Below are 21,977 nucleotides of genomic sequence, written 5' to 3'. Positions count from 1 at the left end.
GAAAATTCAGATTACCATCACATGTATATATTATATTTACACAGAAAGCAGTTATTTTAAATTGTAATACTATTTCTTTAAAATAATGATATTTAATATAATAATATTTTATATATCCTGTTTTACTGTATTTTTGGTTAAATAAATGCAGCGTGTGTCTGTGTGTGTGTGTGTGTGTGTGTGTGTGTGTGTGTGGACATTTGTTTAGCCTGCTACACTCTGATTTATAGGGAGATAGTTGTGAGACAGATTTGAGATTAACTCACTGCAGATAAAGTTACCAGAATGTCATAAAGTTAAAACCAATTCAACTTTAGAGAAATTGCAATCTTCACGCTATCTTCAAATCTTCGATTTTCTCGCTATCTTCGAAATTGCAATCTTCACGCTTCAGATCAATCTGATTCTATAATTGTTGTTAATAATGGATATTGTTAATACCCACGAACGCACCAATGCATGCAAAAAAAAACATTTGGTCTTATAGCCATAATGACAACTATGGTGCAAGAGAATTATTAATTAGCAGAATTTCTCTCACCCTTTACGAGCACCTCTGGGTCTTCGTCCATCGTCATCTTACCCTTCTGCATGATGAGACTTCTCTTCTCCTCAGGAACTCCTGACAGACTGAACAACATGGAACACAACATAGACGTCAGCAATGTGCCTACTGTAACCCAGTAAGTACTGTACGACCCCCTCCCCTGGCCCCCAAAACACACACACACACACATATATATATATATATATATATATGTATGCACACTATCCCTTGAGGGAAGTTGGGGTCAACATCATAATTCTGCTGCTAAAACAGACCCCAACATAGCATGAAACCACTTCGCATATGCAGACATTTCACATCTCACACACAAACACAACACTCTCACACACACGCACATCCCTCCACCCTCCACCACCATGGCCAGGCAAGCAGAGCTTTATCGGTCTGGCAGCCAGGGAAAAGACTGAAAATAAACGTGACTAAGAGACGCCAAGGACACTCGCACGCTAAGAGAAAACTAGGAAGAGACTTTGTCTAGGGGCAAGAAAATAGTTGTCATTAAAATTCACAGGGCTTAGGACAAAAAAATATTATTGGTGGTGGTTCCAATAAATATGCTTTACTATAAAGGACCTTAGTGGGAAATTCCTCATCATTGGGCCATGGACAGTGTTTTCGGATTTATTTTTTTGGATGTGGTACCATGTTTAATGAATAATCTTTCAGTATCATGGTATGGTTTAAAGTACCATGGTACTGCCATGTAAAATGTTTTGTGGTGTAGTGGTTAAAGGATAGAAATCACTATGGATAAAAATCAAGGCCACAAGCTTCTACTGTACTTTTGGACTAAAAGACTCTTGTTAAGTGCAGAATAACAACTTGTAATGAGCAGGTAAAAGATTAGTCAGAGGACGTCAGTAGCTAACAACTGATAGATTATTTGAGGAATGCTGGGAGCACAAGCACCTTGAAGCAGACGGATAGATAATCACTCTGATAACACTGGCACTCAAACAGACTAAAACACACACACACACATTGGGCTGTATTGGAGGAATTGAATTGAGTCGGTTAATCAAACGAGACATTCCTGAACCTCCTGTTATCTGGAGAGAGAGCTTCAATTGACACTTATTATTTGGACTTGCTAGTTTCTCACCCAAATTAGCCATTTGTTAAGTCAATGAAATTGAGAGTCCTGAAAACTCATTTCCTCTTGCCCTGGAAAAATATGGTTTGTAACCAGAGATCATATAATCACTGATCGGATGGACGGATACTGGCCCGGTGCACATATAGGATCTGATGGGAGAGCAAATGATCTGATCGATCTCACACACAATCATACTTTATGCACACACACCACCAAGTTAAAATCTCTCATTCTGTCTTCTTTAATAACATACTGATATCAAAATATTGATTATATCAATAAGCCGATACCAACAAGCTGATGAAATTGTTTGATATGACAGATAATATCATGATATGACAGATAACAGACGATAGCTGTGCATCGGAGTATTTTTGTGTTCTTTGAATATCTTGAACCATGTCGATGTTCTGTACATTTATTTACAGGTCTGTTTACAAGTGTATGTGTGTAATGGAGATGCAGTGGTAGATCCCTGCGGATTTGCATCACTCTCTAATTTAAGTTAAAGCTCAGACAGAGTCAAGAGTTTACAGACATCCATCCGAAAGAGGGAGAGAATGAGAGAGAGAGCGAGAGAGAGAGAGGCAGGCAGCACAAAAAGAGGAAGCCTCCATTCGCAGGAGCTGTGAGGGCTGGAATCAGCCGGTCAGAACCTGCCAGAACCGGTTTATGGATCAGAGCAGAATCAAGATCAACAATCCGGTTTTAACAAAAAACATTCTCTGTCCCTCAGGCATGAGAATAACCCTCATCCTAATCTAGACAGCATTAATACACACATACACACACAGATAAAATGAGCCGAGCTCTGGAATGAGACTAGCACGCAGATACAGATAAACATGCTCTGCTATATAGAGACTTTAGAGGGCAGTAAGATATCTTATGGATATGAGGTGTAAAAGTGGAAATGAGCTTTATGACTCATGTCTCGGGCTAGATCTGTTTTACTATCTGTCTAGACTAACAGTAAAACTAAAAAAGTTTTTATGAATATGGGGTTCAGAGAAGTTTGTGATGGTGACCTAAAAGGATAGATATTTTGGTGCTAAACTGAAAAACCGGAGCAGGCGATGACATATCCAGATCGGAGTCGGAGCACGCCGCATTTCACTTAAAAGTTATAGAGAGATATTAAACACTGACTCATCGGATTATCTCTTAGCTCTGTACAGGACATGACAGTACAGGAGACCGTAATACCCAACATACAGCGTGCACTACAAAATAGGAACTCATAATCTAAGGCCTGTTTCCAACAGCATGCACATGCGGCACAGTGGCGTATCTGATTGGATGGATGGATGGATGGATGGATGGATGGATGGATGGATGGATGGATGGATGGATGGATGGATGGATGGATGGATGGATGGATGGATGGATGGATGGATGGATGGATGGATGGATGGATGGATGGATGGATGGATGGATGGATGGATGGATGGATGGATGGATGGATGGATGGATGGATGGATGGATGGATGGATGGACACACCTAGACACCTCTATAGCGAAGAATGGCTCTAGACAACAGAATGGTTTCTAAGTGGCTGAAGAACCGTTTTTGTTTAAAGTGCAGGCATGATCATTTGAACCATGTTAGCCTATCTGCCCTTTTCTCTGGGAAAATATAGTTAGCGAGTAAAGAAAGCAAGAAAGGCAGGAAGTAAGGGTTATAGTTGGGTTTTGGCTGTCTAAACAGTGATGCCCTTTTGAGTGAATGAGCCCCTCTAGATCAATCTGAGCACCTTGGACCCTCGGAGCCAGATGACACAACACAATTACATGTCGTTGATTACCTAACAATACCAGCTCCCGATCGACACGAGGCGGGTCACGTCTCGTTCAAACCTCTCAAAGTATAGCTATATAGCAGTACTGCGCACACACACACACACACACGTCTGTGCAGTTACTGTGTGTCTAAACTTGAAATGCCACACCTACACGCGAAGGCACTGATAAAGCACAGGGTTTGGCGTGGTGTGACTGTGTGCCAATCTTATCCTATGTAATGGATCAAACAGTGACATGAGCATGGCACTAGGCCAAACCCTATGCGCTCTGACTCGGCCATCCTTTCAGCTGAATGAGGAAGAAGAAAGTAATATTTCCTCTATAGAAAAAGGAATAGAAATGAATGAGATGCTGCCATTCTGACTGAACAGATGTTTTTAAATAATGACGACGTGATTAAACGATTAATATGTATCATGATGTATCTGTATGTTTACAGGTTGTGTGGATATGTTTGCCCAAATTAATATTTCATTGTTTAGACACTGATCTTTGATTGAGACTTATGGAGTTTCATATTAACTTTATCCCAGATATTTCTCCTTAAATTCATTTGGAGAAATAAAAATGTAATTTTATAGAACTATAAAATTAACGTGAATAGCATAGCTCAGATAATTCAGTATGGGAAGAATTTAAATTTATACTGAAATTATGAAGATGTGATGTGAATAAAATACACAATGCACAGGGGGAAAAAGGATATGCTCACTTGAGGTGGATACATTTTTAATTTTATATTCATTCTCAAAGTCAAGTGACTGTCTCAAAGTCTTACATTTTCCTATCAAAATTGATTTGCCCCTAGCTTCCTAACGTAAAGTATTTACCAATGATCACAGATAAAACTTAAAAGCGTAAAAGCACTTGTCATACTGTAAATTGTAATTAATTTATTACATGTAATAAAAGATCCTCAGAGGCTTTTCCAGTGAATGCCACCACAAAAAAATTTTTACTGAGCCAATTTCCACTTTATCACAGTTTTTTCTTAAATTTAACTCTCAACTTCAAAGATGAAAATATAGCTATTCCTGAGATCTATTATTTGGAGGAGGAAAAAAATCTCTCTTTCCCATTTGCTCTCTATTTAATCTTGTTGCTGTGAGGAAGAATTAACGGAGACATTTAAATGTCTCATTTGTCATTTTCTTTCCTATGGGAGACTGAAATTCATAGTCAGATTTGTGCTGTGATTGTGTGAGTGAGTATGTGTTAGATGTTGGAGGCGTTTGAAGTTTAAGTCTGGAAACTGTAAAGTAGAGGTTTATTCAATAGTCACAGCTGGAACGCAGGTTTGGACTGCTGTAGAGGATCTGTAGGGGGGTGAGGGGTGTGTGTGTGTGTGTGTGTGTGTGTGTGTGTGTGTGTGTGTGTGTGTGTGTGTGTGTGTGTGTGTGTGTGTGTGTGTGTGTGTGTGTGTGTGTGTGTGTGTGTGTGTGTGTGTGTGTGTGTGTGTTGGAGGGGCTTGGGGTCTCCAAGGTTTCCACAGCTGTCCAATCAAACCCATCCCAAACCTACCCACCACAGCCCACTCTTTTCCCAGAGTCCACAACAGTGGCCCCCAAGAGGGGCCTACGAGTTGACTTCCTGTAAGAGGGAGAGCAGAACAGGAAACAATTTGTCACACAGGATTAAACGGCAGGAATAATAGAAGGAGGAGAGGAAAATGAATATGCCTTTCTCCAGATCTAGGCATGGAAGACTTGAGGGAGAAACAGCAAGAGAGAAATACAAATAAATGGAAATATAAGATAAAGGGGCCTAGACAAAATATCAAACCGAACTGTCAATCAAGCGGGATGTTGACTTTACGAACACATGGATAAGGGTGTCATAGAGTCATAGACCTCAATTCAACTCATTATAAAATGGATTAAAGAAATTGAGAGAGAGCAAGTGAGAACAGGATGGATTATTTGGAAGGGAAAGTGGAAAGTGCTGTTAAGAATGTAGCTGTTTTTTGCTGAAAGATGTCAAATGACTGATTTGATGAGGGGAGAAAGGAAAATAAGCAAATACTGTAGTGCTTGTTTACGGAAGTGAAAGCAAAATCACCCCAAAAAAACCTCTGCAGTCCAGCATGTTATAAAAAAAAAAAAACACTCTCGACTCATGTCACGAATACAAACTTGAACTCAAATGACCTGGGGGCCGGTTGTACTTTTATAAGCTCAATTAAAATTATTTATGAATTATTTTAATAGTTTGGGGTCAGTAGGAAGTTTATACTGTTATTCAACAAGAATGCATAAAACATTTATCAATAGTGACAGTAAAGACATTTGTAATGTTACTAAAGATTTCTATTTCAAATAAATGCTGTTTTGAACTTTCTATTCTTTAATCAATGTCCCAACAATAACAACAAAAACGGTTTTCAACACTGATAATAATAAGGAATGTTTCTCGAGCAGCAAATCATCACATTAGAATGATTTCTGAAGGATCATGTGACACTGAAGACTGAAGTAATGATGCTGAAAATTCAGCTTTGACATCACAGGAATAAATTACATTTTAAAATGTATTAAAACAGAAAACACTTATTTTAAAGTGTAATAATATTTCACAATATTACTGTTTTTACTGTATTTTTTGATCAAATAAATGCAGCCTTGTGGGCAGAAGAGACAGAAGAGATGAAATAAAATAAAAATATTACCAACCCCAAACTGTACTGTCTAAAGACTAATTAATGCTGATTTAATATTTTTTTTAAATAATTTTATGTCAGAAACATGCTTTGTGCTTCAGGCAATCAGAGTTAAAGATTGAGTTTTTTTCCCATCCTGTTTCCCTCTCCTGTATGACCTCTGCTTCAACTGTCCGATCATAATAAAAAGGCAAAAAAAAAAAAAAGATTAAATAAGAAATAATGTTGAAAGCCAAAATATAAAAGAGGAAAATTGATTTGCGGATTTAAGGATAACATGGTTTTTTTTTTTTATGCGTGAGGGGGGCCGTATGAAACTATCTTATGGTTTAAGACTTGTTCTCAGATGTTTTGTAAGTTTTCAGTGGAATAGCGTCATGGAACTGGAAACTCTGGGGTTGGTAATACTGCCAGGCAAAACGGTTAATATGAAGGCAACGTAGCACTGTGTGTGTATCCCTCCCTCTCTGAAGCTCTCTGTGGCCTAGGCTTACTAACCTAAACCATCTGTGTGGCCCACACTGACAGGAAACTGATAAAAGAAATGGAGGGATGGAGGAAAGGTAGAAAAGAAGGGAAACTACTCCCCTCCATAAACGTCCACTGAATCAAGGGGATTTTTTTGAGTGTGTGTAAAACTTATACTGCCAACTCCAAATGACTTACAGTAACAGACATCAATAGCTTGATTAATCAATGGTTAACACAATAATGATAAAAGCTAATATAACCCAGTTACCCATTGTACTCACACGTACACAAGTTTAAATACTAAGTCACAAAGAACTCAGTAGGTTCTTCACTCCTTGTTTACAATTTTATTTTATTAAAGTTTGTTTAGTGTGTAACAATCTCTATAACACACTATTCTCTATAGTGCATTTATGTGGCGTGTTGAACTGTGGTCAATAGGTGATTGATTTTAATCCAATTAAAATGCAGTGCTGCTTAGTTAGTAACTAAGTAAGCTATGCCCTTGCTGGAAGGCTTGCACACACATTGACCACATTTATATACTGTACGTTTGTATACTGCCATTTTTGAAGGCAAAATTGTCCCTAAAAGTAAAGAAAATGGGGGACATTCGGGAACGTCCTCATTTGGAAAAATAATTCATAAAAAACGAAAATATAAAAAAAAAAATCATTCTAAAAAGCATTCTTTCAGAGTTCCTAGTAATTACATATGTATATATTTGGGTTAGTTTCATTATAATTAGCTTTATAAAAACAATAAAAGTCTATGATATGCTACCATTTAGACCGCGCGTGCGTGCGTGCGTGTGTGTGTGTGTGTGTGTTAATGTTTTTCTATACCGGTGGGGACTTCAACCTGAATGCACACTGACTCATGGGGACTGGTGTCACTAAGTTGAGGTCCCCATGAGGAAACATATCAATCATACAGAATGATTTTATTTTTTTTTTTGTAAAAATGCAGACAGTTTTCTGTGATGGGTAGGTTTATGGGTAGGGTTCGTGTAAGGGGATAGAATATAAGTTTGTACAGTATGAAAACCATTACCTCTAGCGAGAGTCCCCAAAAAAAATAGCGAACCAGAGTGCGTGTGTGCATCTGTGTGTGTGTGTGTGTGTGTGTGTGTGTGAGTGTGAGTGTGAGTGTGTGTGAGAGAGAGAGAGAGATGTGCACAAGCAAAGAAAAAAATATAAAATTTAGTCAAAAACAACAACAAAAACAACACGGATTTCAATATAGAAACCATGAAAGTCCAGGCACTCAGCTTTTGAAGCGTGGGAAACACATTAACACCAAGCTGTGACCTGTCAGGTCGACCCCTTAAATGGACTGACAGTACAGAACAGCTGGCCAAGAGGAGAAAGACCTGAAACCTACAGCCAAACATGAACAAAATGTTCTTTTGTTGAGATTTTAAAAAGGCAGGGAGAGGAAATAACCAAGAGAGAGATACAAAGACAATACATTCTTTCAGATCTGGTGATTGAGGACAGTATGATGGAGTAAGTCTTTCTGACCTCTGCTAAAAATAATACGGTTTTCTCAAGAATACTGCCAAGACATCCAGACATCCAAGACATTCCACATCCAGCCAACTGAGCGAGACAAAGCACTCAGGATGACAGGACGTATGTGTCTAATCTGTGATGGGACTGAGCGACCTCTACACGCGATAAAAAAGACTGAGTCACCGTCTGGCTGAAGGTTTCATGCAAATCTCAACATGCTAACACACACACACACACACAATCTTGACAATACAATAAAATAACTGCTCATTTGTAGTGATTAAATGCACAGTAATAACATTTTCTGTGTGTTTGATTCTTTGTGCTGACACACCCAAAATCTATGACACAGTCAGGCTGGCCCACATACCATTACCTTACAAGTGGCCTTGTAACTTTATGTATATATATATATATATATATATATAAAAAATGCTCTTCTTTTCAACCTTCTCTTCACCAAAAAAAAAACAACAAAAAAAAACTACAAAACACTGATAATAATAAGAAATGTTTCTTGAGCAGCATATCATCATATTAGACCAGGGTTCACCAATCTCGGTCCTGGAGGGCCGCTGTCCTGCAGAGTTTAGCTCCAACCCCAATTAAACACACCTGAACCAGCTAATCAAGGTCTCACTAGGCATACTAGAAACTTTCAAACAGGTGTGTTGGAGCTGGTTGGAGCTAAACTCTGCAGGGACAGCGGCCCTCCAGGACCGAGATTGGTGAACCCTGTATTAGACTGATTTCTGAAGGATCATGTGACACTGAAGACTGGAGTAATGATGACAGAAATAAATTACACTTTAAAATATATTCAAAAATATTTGAAATTCTAATATTATTATTTCACAATATACTGTTTTGCTTTATTTTTGATCAAATAAATGCAGCCATGGTGAGCTTAAGAGACACTTTCTATATGCTTTTATATCAAAATACCATGGTATTACAATCTGATTCCACTGTCACTGCAACGTCACAATAGGTTTTTGTAAGGTATGTGCTGAACGGACTGACAAATCTATTTGTATTCAAACCTCTCTCAGTCCAGATTCGTGAAGGAGATGTAAGACAGACACACGTGCGCGCACGCACACACACACACACACTCTATTAAACATCATTAATGTCTGAACTCACCAGGGTGTGCCGTTGGCTGTGCGAGTGGGCTGAGACAGAGTGACCTCTAGTTGCCCCTGTAAAGGAGAAAGGACAGAACACATGGGTATCTGGCAGGTATTGATCTCACACTTTCTTTCCAGTAAACTCTGCTACATATTCTTGACAAATGTGCAGTACGTAGAGAACATTCTGTCTCTTTCACTTCCTCTGTTTCGATATGTTCAACAAACATCATATGGTTTGATTTGCTACTTAAGTTTTGGGTTGCCATGGTAACAAAATTTCAGAGTTTTTAGTATTATACCAAAATATTCATTGTTATCCAAACTGGTTGCACAAACCATTCACAATGTGCTAAAAAGAGCAGTGGACTCAAAATCTGTTGACGCCTGCGCAGATGATTGATAGGCTAGGGTTCGACGGGACGTCCGGATTCTTTTGTGCATTCCTCAGGTCTGGCTTCCCCTTCTCAATCTCAAAGCTCATATTAAAGAGGGGAAGACGGAACCAGAAAAGAGCTCTGGACTGCGGCAGGGGTCCAGGAAAGGTCAACCTGAATGACCTGGAAACCCTTTGATGTGGCTCAACGCAGCCACATCAGTTGGTCATATTGGAAGTCGGCTGGCTGTATAGTGTTTCATCAGTCTCAAATTAAATTATGAATTAATGATATATTTAGTCATGCAATTTGTTGGTAATTGTCAAACAACTGTATAAATGCCTAATCTAGTGCTGTGAGTCATAAGGTCATTTCCTGGACTCAAAATCTCCCTTGGTTGGAGAAAATCTCCAGGGCTCTGCGGATATAAAGCTGAGTGGTGCAAAACTGACCACACTTCCTCTTTGCTACATGATATACTGTAGTGTAACGTTCTGAAACTACCACACATACACACACAATTATCTAGCAGTCTAAATTTGGACTTCCCATTGACCTCTATTGTTCTTGAATTAAGCTAGACAAGGCAAGCATCCCTATTACTACTCAAGCTTAAGGTTAGGTATTTGAACAAACCCTTAGGTACACAAGCATATGATATGTCAAATTATGCAGCTTTTCGAGGAGACGTATGCTATTTCCATTCCAAGTAGACTTACAACTTTCACCTGGTAAAATTGCCATTAGAAGAGTCAGAGCACCCAATAGCAACTTCAAAGACTCATACTGAAACTACCCAAAACACTCTAGTGACTGCACAACAATGCACTAAAAACACACTCATAACACCCTAGCAACTGCATACGAAACATGCTACGAAAAAACACACCCAGAAATGTAACTGCACACAATTTTGCTACAAACACACTCTAGCAACTGTATTGCAATGTGCCAAAATTGCCTAGAACTCCTTAAAATGTAGAGTTAAAATCTAGTTACTTTCTCTAACCAATTCCTGAACCCTGACATAAAACTTTTAAATAAAAGGCAAAGTCGCCATGAAATGAAAACCCGCGACCATACTGAGGATAAGCGGTTTGCAGAATGGATGAATGGATGAAATTAAAATTCACTTCAACTATTTTCTAAATGTATGTTATTGATCTTATTTTGAACAATTCATCTATGCATGTTTCATTTTTTGATTTACTTTTGAGCTCTTCAACAAAAGTTTATAACTGGATCTTCCGGTAAAATGAATGCAGATGTGCAGATGTTCATTCATTCATTCATTCATTCATTCCGGTAAAATGTAACATTGTTAGTTTCTTTACAAACCTTTTTGCGTTTGAGCTTTTCCAATTTGGCTAACATTCTTCAGTAATTTAGTCACTAGGTCATGAGCGTGCACACACACGCACACACATACATACCTCTTTGAACAAGTGCACTTAGAAACAGCACCTCTTCTGTAGTAATTGGCAGTGGATTCAAACACACACACACACACACACACACACACACACACACAAAGCAGTCCCAGGCACTCAACTGTTGCAGGCAGATCATAACATTCAAAACGAGGGCCGTTCTCAGAACTGACAAAGACACAGAGTACTTTTGTGCTCAATCCATCTACATGAAATACCAACCCAGTTCTGCTCCACCCAGCCCCTCTGGACCAACTCTGTCCCGCAGCCAGCCCTCAGACCCTTCACACCCAGCGGACAGTAAATACACACTGTCCTTCCCTGCAAACGGATCTGATGTCAGCTTTAGTTTCCTCTCTGTGCTAATTGACATGCTTGTAAACCTGAATAAAGGGAGAGTTCACCCTAAAATGCAAACCCTCATGTTGTTCCAAAACTGTTGACTTCTTGGAACACAGAGAAGATATTTTAAAGAAAGACTGAATTTCCACTTTCATTGTATTGACAAAAATCTTGTGTTCCACAGACGAAAAAATGTCATACAGGTTTGGGAGCGACGTGAGGATGAATAAATAATGACAGAATTTACATTTTTGAGTGAACTATCCCTTTAATGGCATACGAGAGGAAGGGACGAATAGAAAAATACATAGAGGGAAACATTTCCTACTTTGAACTATGTTGCCTCTGTCAACACTATTAACCTAAAACACACACAGAGCGAAGCCTCCGATACCTTCTGGGAGGTGATGGCTACAAATAAACATGTACAAAAGTGTCCTGAAGGATTAGTTTGCTCCTACCATTTTGCCAGCAATTTTCTTGTGAATGGTGCTGTAGTCAATAACTGCAGTGTTTCGACATACAGGCAGCGAGCAGCCCGCAATTTGCAATAAATACTGTTTATGAGCGGATTCTAGTTAAAGTTGATTTCCAGGAAAATTACAAGGAGACTCATTTATACAACCGTGTATTTCTACCCACTGAGATGACCATCTGACCCCTGTCAACCACCCACCGGCAGCCCCGGGCTGCGGTGCCACGCTCGGCTAGGCTGCGGGTTCCCGTTAATGACTGGTATGCTTTGGCTCTGATTCTGCCCTTTGGTCCAGTGACTCGGTGAGGTTTATCAAAATCGATCCTAGCTGTAAACTGACTCAGTCTGACACTTCACATCAGCTGTAACTCTAGCTCCCCCTCACCTTGACCCATTTCACAGACACGCACCTCTCTGTGTGTGTGTGTGTGTGTGTGTGTGTGTGTGTGTGTGTGTGTGTGTGTGTGTGTGTGTGTGTGTGTGTGTGTGTGTGTGTGTGTGTGTGTGTGTGTGTGTGTGTGTGTGTGTGAGAGAGAGAGAGAGCGTGTGTCTAAGTCTGTGCCGCACTGTGGTATCATGTTTCTGGGCTTTGGCACAGCCTCGGAGGAACGTTCAGTGCCGAAACCGGGGGCTCCTGAGGGTCATGAAGCTAAACAGGCAAAATTTCAATTTCATAACATTTCAATGAAAAGCAAATATAATTTTTCAGGGTTTTTTTCTATTTCAGGTTTTAATTACATTTTATATTGTTTCTTATACTCACCAAGGCTGCATTTATTGGAACAAAAAAAAAAAAAAAAAAAGTAATATTGTGAAATATTATTGCAATTTAAAATAACTGTTTTCTATTTGAATATATTTAAAAATGTAATTTATTCCTGTAATGGCAAAGCTGAATTTTCAGCAGCAATAATATATGTAGGGTAAACTGAAAAAAGTATATGCAAAAAAAAAATGGTTAAAAGATGCTAAGTTTGCAGCCAAATCTATCACTGAAAACTATCTGAATGTATTAATCACTGCTGCAAGAAAAACATTTGAAATATTATCACATTCTGACAGGTTTGGAGCTAAATCTATGAAACGCCATCCAGGTCAGCGGCAAGATGCTTCACAATTAGCATGCCACAATTTACAACTAGAGCTGCTAAGTTTAGTACACACATGCATTCACAATGATGGCCAAATAAGATGGACGGCTGAGGTCTCTGCCAGAGGAAGAGTGGAAATAAAAGAGCAGGAGGATAGCCTAAAAATCTAGATGCACCCTAGCGGCAGCAAAATTTATTTTGCAGCCAGGGTAGTCTAGCAACTCTCCGTTGACTTTCGGAGCTGTAAAAACCTAAATTGGGTCAGGCCAATCACATCACATAGAGTAGGCGGGGCGGGCTTAACATAATGATGACAGAGTTGCGACAGTTCCCTGCTACTTGAAAACAAAGAATGGCTGCTGCTGCTGGAGAACAGTCTTTCGAATCGGCTTTGGCCGCGACTCTGGAGGACTTGGAGTTAGGTTTTTCTTTGAGAAAAGAGCAAAGAATGGCACTTAAGTCATTCTTAAAAAAGGAACATGTGTTCGTAGTTTTGCCTGCCAGATTCAAAAATTGAATCTATCAACTAACGTTAGCTCCACTGTTGGGAAAACGCTCTGGTTGGTTGAAACGCTGTCTTATTGCATGCAGAGGGAATTTGAAAGACAGCCGTTTATCCCGCCCCTCGGATTGAGCCGTGTCTATGGTGAGTTGCCAGACCTAACATCTTGATGTAGGTCTGGCTTGCCAGGCTAGCAGGAGGATAGAGGTGAGAAAGAAGATAAAAAAGTGTGTTACAGACCAAAAGGGGTGTGTATAATGAGACTTGCTTAATGTTTAATCAGGGTGGAGAGGCACCATAAATGTTGGACAGGCTCAGCAAGCAAGATAGAGAGCTGTCATTAAACCTCTCTTTCTCTCTCACACACTTTCTCTTCCTCTGAGTGATGCATGCTTCTTCTTTTAACCCGTAGTGCTTTAGGCACAAAAGCACAGACCAGAATTCAAATTCAGATGAATTTCAGAAAATAACACATCTAAATTTTTCTTTGGTAGCATACCATTCACAGCAAGCCACTTCACAAGACATATGTTAAGAGTTTACAATGCTAAAAGTTAGTTCTTTTTCACACAATAGAGTGATGCCATCATTTTGTTGGCCAAACCGGCTCCCTGGTTCACACGACAAAAACCTAATAGAATTTCTCCATTGGCTTTTGGATTATTATTTGGATTTTGGATCTCTGTGACCATTTGGTTCAGTCTTCACAAATGAACACAACATTGATGAATTTTGAAGCCTACAGTAATTATAATCACCAGATGTATATAGCTATACATAGGCTACAAAAAGACCATGGTCAAAGTACTTCAGCGTCACAATCATTAAGCTCTTTCAGTCTTTATTTAAAAAACATTTTCCCTGCAAGTTTGAAAGAGAGCAATTATAAACACGAGATTGTAAAAAGTGGACTAGTGAGTAGATTAGGTTTCCTGTTTGGTGATGACATTTAATGTCCCTGATAACCTCTGTAGTCCCATTTAGCCACTTGTTAGCAACCGCCTTTTTCCAAGACAAGAAAAAGCATTTTTAAAAATCACTAGGGTGTGTTACTGATGTATTTTATGCCATAGAATAAAACGTGAAAAACCACAGACTCTATTTCAGGCATTTAACCAATAACCCAATCAAAAAACCATTGACTTCAGGACGATGGAACCAGAAGTGCTAAAAATACAAACTGGTTACTGGGTTTTGGCCAGCAAAAATATGTCATCCCTGCAGCACTCTATATCCAAGTGGGGCTTGATCAGGGTTTAAGTCAGATAGGAAGGCTGAGAAAGGTATGGCGTGTGAGCGGGACCTCTGGCAAGAGCATTCTGGGATGAGGAGCGGGATGAATCATCCAGGCAGGAGATGGCGTGATGGGTTTATTCCGTGGCTCACTTCCGTTCCTGTGTCCCAAGAGACAGGGTTGAGTAAGAGGGCGGAAATGCCACTGCTCTGCCAACCATGGGCTTCTGGAGCAGATGTTCGCCTGTGTGCGTTTTTGTTTTTTTCTTTGGTTCTACCCTATATGGAATTTTAGGGACAGGCAGGACTACCCAAACAAAACAAAATATTAATTTACCTTTTTTTCTCTCTCTCTCTCTCTCTCTCTCTCTCTCTCTCTCTCTCTCTCTCTCTCTCTCGTTATGTGAAACACTTCCACTTCAACTTTTTATATTGAATTTCAAGGTATCAGTCGAACCCATTTTTATGTTTATACAGTTTGTCTAAGTTACTATGTGTTGCTGGCAAACTTTAAGACTAAAAAGTGAAAACATAAGGGGAAAACAAATTTAGCATTATGGAAAATCAGTTTATTTTGCCCATATCTCTCCAACAAAAACAACAACAAAACATTAAACCTCAATTTTAACCTGCATAGCGCAAGATTTTGGCTCGTTGTAGAGGGTGTGGGGGAAATAACATCTCAAAGCTCTGTGGTTCTACAGTTATACATTAACAGCACCAGGTCTGTGCCAGAAACTCCTGCCAGTTTGTGTTTCTTTCCCAGGATGCCCTGCTCCTCAACTCAACAGCTGCAGTGGGCGGGTGTCCTCGTGTCATAACATCTTCAAGGCACAGCGTGAATGTCAAAAACAAAAAGAAAGAAAGTTTTGCGTCTCCAAAGAGAAACACAGAAGAGTGAAGCGAGGGTAGTTCGTCACTCTAAAATAGGAAAGAGGGGGGAGCAACAGAGCATGCAGGACAAACAGAGGCGCTCTTTCAGTTAGCCCGCTGTCTGTTTGGCCAGCTTGATTAGGGGACGGCTGCTGACGTCAGAGTCTCACACATGGAGAAGCAGATCCCTGAACCAGCACTACACCTCCAACAGACTATAATGGCCTTAAAGAGAAAGACTGTCACCTTAATGTCATCCCAAACCTGCATTCTTCTGTGGAAGAAATATATTTTGAAGAATGTTTCAACTGTTTCTTGCACACCAGTGACTTTCATTGTATGGAAAAAAAAAAAACAGTTGAAAGTTTAAATTTGTTATTTTATGTTCCACAGAAGAAAGAAAGTAATTTGACGATTTTGTTGTCATTTTTGGTTAAACTATTACCCTTTAATTTAGCATTAAGTTATGAGCCAAAGTATTAACTTTACATACTGTAGGATGAAATGTAGGGTTTGTTTCAGGATAAATATAGTACAGAAGTACATTTGAGTTAAAGGTGGATCTGTCGAGATGATACATTCAGCTGCGGTCTCCTGTGGCACAAAATAAGGACCGTTAACAGTCACTGCAGAGAGGAAGTATCCAAACACACACGTCTGTGGGGTCTAACCACCTGCTTGAGTGTGTGGCCTACAGAGGGTTGGGTGCAATGGAGGAGGTCTTTGTGTAAACACGTCAATGGATGTTTCCGGAGATGGCTTTCCTAGACCAAACCAGTCCTCTCCGTACCATCCATGTCTTCCAAGCATGCATTTCCTCTTTGGCAATAAAGTTTAGTGGGCAAAAAGGTCCATTGTGTATTGTCAGTAGTATAGCGATGTATGAAACACAGCTTACACAGAGGTCACTTTCAAACCAAGCAGCTTTCTGTTGGTCAACATGGTGAATTCGAATGACCAACTTGAACTCTATGCGAAATCTGCATCGGGAAATTCCCATTTGAAATGACTGGATTTCTCACACAGAAATTTGCCCAACAACAGTAAAAGCCAGTCATTAGCTGATCCAAACTGATCATGGGCTGGTAGGCCATTTTGGACTTGCACCAGTTTAAGATGGTCAATCTGTTTTTTTGGTGGCACATGGTGACTGGTCAAGCAGTGAGTGTCTAGCTTGAACAAGTTTAGTAATCAGATCTAGTTTAGTTATAAACCAGCTACGATGTGGCAAAACACAGTTAGTTTAGCTTGATTTTCCAACATGTTACAAAGTCCTTAAAGAATCAGTTTTGTTAGTCCAAACCCCCAAAGGGCAGAGTGCTAATTATAAACATCAGAGAAATAGATGTCATCCACCAAGACCTGAGCAGCAACCATACCAGTTTCTCCTAGGAAGGACAACTGAAGGTTGTTGCTCAGTCTATTGATCCTGCCTGGCATGAAGAGGAAGCCAGGCCTTGCAGATGCACTCTAGATATCAATATCTTTTAGCAATAATCAATAATGACACTGTGGCAACAATGAAAATAGCAAGAGTGAATTGTGGTGGTGCAACAGCCAGAAAAGGCTGATAAATCATAATAAAAGTTCAGGCTCTGTGCGCCCTTAAACAATGACTCAGCAAATGGTCACTCGCATTACAATAGCCATTCAAACAGTTAGAGCTGATTATCAAGTCTTTAAAGCTGATTCATTACTGTATATTTGATACCCAAAGATGTGGCAGCCACTCAGTTGACTATGTAACATTATCTAATGTTTTACATCACACACCGGAGTCTGGCTGTGTTCAATGGATCAAATTCATCAAATTTAATCATGCAATCAAATTCAAAATGAGTTGAGTCAAAAAATCCAGAAATCACCCAATCAGATGTCTAAATTTGGTCTTTATCTTATTTCCCATCACACTGTCTAAAGTTTTTTGTTTCCTTTGGCCATGCCTTTTCTCTTTTTTTTCCCTTTGGCCATGTCTTTTCTATAGACCCCAAGGACTGCCATTGGTGCCTCCTTAGAAAAAAAAAAAAAAATAGGTGCATGAAGACCCTGGGGAAAAGAGGATGCACTGACCTATTAACCTCCTATATTCTACCCCCATTACCCTGACACATGCACACACACGCAGAAATCTTTCACAGAGCCATAAATGGGTTAATGGCATAAGACTTCACCAAGGAAATATGGAGATTATTGATTTTAGGGTGATTAGTCCATAGAGGATGGATAGAGTGGGGATAAAGGGAGTAGGGAGAGATAAGAGGTCAGTCCATAAGAGATTGGTGCAAAAGGTCCCTTAGGCTGTTTCTAATTGATTGGCCCAGTGTATTGTGTGTAACATGGTTTCACAATATGTATGTCCAGACATGTCAAGAGATCTCTTTATACTAGCCTAGCAGAGGACTGATATTAACTATAGACAGTACACTTGAGGTAAGTCGGCATTACATGTGGGTGTTGGGTCATAATGCAGTGTGGAATACTTTCGGTTGTAGGCAATTATCCATCCCAAGAAGTACATAGTGTTTACTGGAAAAATTTCTGCTTTAATTCAGAACAGCTCAAAACAGCCTTTGTGTGCTGTTGAAAAACTCGTTTAGTGTACAAGCGGGGATCAATACCAGAGATTTTACTGACAGAGGAGTCATTATTAAATATTTGATCATGCGGATGTGTTCAGTTGCACAGAGGCGTAAAATAGATGGGGAACCGGAGTGCTGGCTCAGCTGAATGCCCTTCACTGTTCATTACATTTCACAGGAAGCCTTCATCTCTGTTCTTCACAATGATTTGTACCTTTAAAACACACATGGGCTAATCATGAAACACCTCAACAATAAGCTCTTGTGTGTGAGAACAGTGAAAATAATACATCAGAAGTACAGTTGTCTTAGACAAAGTATCAACTAAATATTTTGTGTAATTCATTTTCTCACTGTAATCAGGTTGCTAGGATTAAAAAGCCCTCAAAACCACATACATAGTAAACATATATGAAAGTCACACAAATTATATATGGGAAGCATTGGTATCTAGCAAGTAAAGCTTGAGCGCTTTACTTTAATTCTCAAAATATAACCAGTAAAACTAGTTTTGCAAGAATAGCCTAGGTGTTTTCATCACACTCCATTTCCAGCACTTAAAACTGAGAAATCAATACATTTGTCCTGTCAGTGCTGCCTCAAAAATATTTCAACATTTTGTCTATATAATAAATAATTCTCACATAAATGAATCCATGATCTTTCCAGCATCATACACATGTAGGAATGTTTGAGAATGCCTGATTATGGCAATAAATCATGATAATAATAATTTTAATGTTAATAGTTCTTTTTTGTAACATCCTTTCCAATAGTAACTATTCATTAAGTTTTAGTGTTCTTTATATACTAGTACTTATACAAATAGTGACTAGTAGCCATTCCATTAACCGTTGGCACCTATTCTTTACATAAGCACTCATTTATTTTACTACTAGTCATTAGTTTTACTAGTACTTATTAAAAAGACACTAATACTTAATCATTACATACAGTGAGGAAAAAAAGTATTTGAACATCCTGCTATTTTGCAAGTTCTCCCACTTGGAAATCATGGAGGGGTCTGAAATTGTCATCGTAGGTGCATGTCCACTGTGAGAGACATAATCTAAAAAAAAAAAAATCCAGAAATCACAATGTATGATTTTTTAACTATTTATTTGTATGATACAGCTGCAAATAAGTATTTGAACACCTGAGAAAATCAATGTTAATATTTGGTACAGTAGCCTTTGTTTGCAATTACAGAGGTCAAACGTTTCCTGTAGTTTTTCACCAGGTTTGCACAGACTGCAGGAGGGATTTTGGCCCACTCCTCCACACAGATCTTCTCTAGATCAGTCAGGTTTCTGGGCTGTCGCTGAGAAACACGGAGTTTGAGCTCCCTCCAAAGATTCTCTATTGGGTTTAGGTCTGGAGACTGGCTAGGCCACGCCAGAACCTTGATATGCTTCTTACAGAGCCACTCCTTGGTTATCCTGGCTGTGTGCTTCGGGTCATTGTCATGTTGGAAGACCCAGCCTCGACCCATCTTCAATGCTCTAACTGAGGGAAGGAGGTTGTTCCCCAAAATCTCGCAATACATGGCCCCGGTCATCCTCTCCTTAATACAGTGCAGTCGCCCTGTCCCATGTGCAGAAAAACACCCCCAAAGCATGGTGCTACCACCCCCATGCTTCACAGTAGGGATGGTGTTCTTGGGATGGTACTCATCATTCTTCTTCCTCCAAACACGTTTAGTGGAATTATGACCAAAAAGTTCTATTTTGGTCTCATCTGACCACATGACTTTCTCCCATGACTCCTCTGGATCATCCAAATGGTCATTGGCAAACTTAAGACGGGCCTTGACATGTGCTGGTTTAAGCAGGGGAACCTTCCGTGCCATGCATGATTTCAAACCATGACGTCTTAGTGTATTACCAACAGTAACCTTGGAAACGGTGGTCCCAGCTCTTTTCAGGTCATTGACCAGCTCCTCCCGTGTAGTTCTGGGCTGATTTCTCACCTTTCTTAGGATCATTGAGACCCCACGAGGTGAGATCATGCATGGAGCCCCAGTCCGAGGGAGATTGACAGTCATGTTTAGCTTCTTCCATTTTCTAATGATTGCTCCAACAGTGGACCTTTTTTCACCAAGCTGCTTGGCAATTTCCCCGTAGCCCTTTCCAGCCTTGTGGAGGTGTACAATTTTGTCTCTAGTGTCTTTGGACAGCTCTTTGGTCTTGGCCATGTTAGTAGTTGGATTCTTACTGATTGTATGGGGTGGACAGGTGTCTTTATGCAGCTAACGACCTCAAACAGGTGCATCTAATTTAGGATAATAAATGGAGTGGAGGTGGACATTTTAAAGGCAGACTAACAGGTCTTTGAGGGTCAGAATTCTAGCTGATAGACAGGTGTTCAAATACTTATTTGCAGCTGTATCATACAAATAAATAGTTAAAAAATCATACATTGTGATTTCTGGATTTTTTTTTTTTTTTGATTATGTCTCTCACAGTGGACATGCACCTACGATGACAATTTCAGACCCCTCCATGATTTCCAAGTGGGAGAACTTGCAAAATAGCAGGGTGTTCAAATACTTATTTTCCTCACTGTATGTAACATAAAAAAAGCAATTGTGACTAGCGAGACAAGAAATATAACTAAAGACATTTAGGATAGATACTACTAGGGTCTCAGAAATTGGTAGGCTACAAGTGTCTAGTAGTAAATAAGTAGCCTAAGAAGGACTAAATACTAGTAACTATTGTTAGAGTTTCTATACCTAACAAAGTAGTCCTACTAGTACCAAATAAAAAGTAAACTGGAAAGGATACCAACAGCAACTAGCAATATAGACTACTAGTTGAAAGTTGTGAATTGAGATCTGAACTACACATCCACATAGAATTCAATGGCAAAAAACAGCAATAACTTAATTTATTTTGAAAAAAATCAAAGTTACTTGTTACTTTTGTGGTAATGACCAGTGGAATAGTATTAGATTAGCTACTAGACAATTTGAAAAGGATAAATCCACTTTTTGGAAAAAAGTAAGAGTAACATCAATACAGATATTAGTTACCTTAAACTAAAGGAATGAACCATGATGGATGTCATACTGTGATGGCTAAAATTGCTGTCTAGGTAGTCAGCTTACTAGGTTTTGTGACACAGTTTTAGTTTTGTCTACATACCCGTCCCGTGTGTGTGTGTTCGTCCTGATTGCGTAACTCGAAAGACTCTTCCTCCTCTTTCTCTCCATGATCCCGAGCCAGCAAACTGAAGCCTTGTCTGCAGCACACAAGCCACCAAAGTCCCTGCAAAGGCATTCAAATCACGGCGTGTCGTCCAGTCTCTATCCGTAAATGTCCAGTGATGTCCACCGTCCCTGTGCTGTCGTGCAGATGGGACAGATGGAGGACGTCTAGTCACATGAAACGGGCTGAAACAAGAGAATAAACTCCTCTATTTCGGCTGGGACAACTCAGAAATGCTGCGTTTTATCAAACGGGATGTATCCAAATACGTGTCGAACTTCAAAAAACGACTGATAAAAGACTTTGATCCCACGGGTACTTTCAAAAAGAGAGTAGATAAAGCATCGTGTCTTATCGGCTTCTATCGCGTCTCTGATTCTGCGGGACATGAGCATGCAGACTCTTTCAGCCAGCGTGAGTGAAGGGGCGGGGCGAGTCACCCCATGCGTTCGCAATCGCAAGATGATTGGCTCACCATCCACACGCCCAGAAAACGCCCCGCCCCCTGTCTGGCTCGCTGGCAGGCATTTCAGGAAATGGAAGCATTTCAGTGATGGGTTCAGAAATATTGAACTCTAATTGTAAAGCAACACATGTCAAATCTACCCTCAAATGTAGACAATACACA

The 21,977-nt window shown here is 39.7% G+C and overlaps 1 protein-coding gene across 1 annotated transcript in view; it reads right to left on the bottom strand.

Annotated features, from left to right (window-relative positions):
- plekhh3 (pleckstrin homology, MyTH4 and FERM domain containing H3) overlaps nucleotides 1–21,738 on the bottom strand; it is a 41,687-nt gene extending 19,949 nt beyond the window's left edge. Inside the window, exons 1-3 of the mRNA XM_084127749.1 lie at nucleotides 21,287–21,738; nucleotides 9,255–9,310; nucleotides 542–630 (exon numbers count right to left, since the gene is read on the bottom strand). Of these exons, the coding sequence (XP_083983875.1) occupies nucleotides 542–630; nucleotides 9,255–9,310; nucleotides 21,287–21,421 (280 nt within the window). The 5' untranslated portion in view covers nucleotides 21,422–21,738. The remainder of the gene's footprint in view (nucleotides 1–541; nucleotides 631–9,254; nucleotides 9,311–21,286) is intronic.
- Nucleotides 21,739–21,977: the final 239 nt, after the last annotated feature.

This window comes from Abramis brama (genome assembly GCF_963993115.1).
Source record: "Abramis brama genome assembly, chromosome: 1".
Lineage (NCBI taxonomy): Eukaryota > Metazoa > Chordata > Actinopteri > Cypriniformes > Leuciscidae > Abramis > Abramis brama.
The sequence above is the reverse complement of the archived record's forward strand: the minus strand, read 5'-3'. Positions and strand labels throughout refer to the sequence as shown.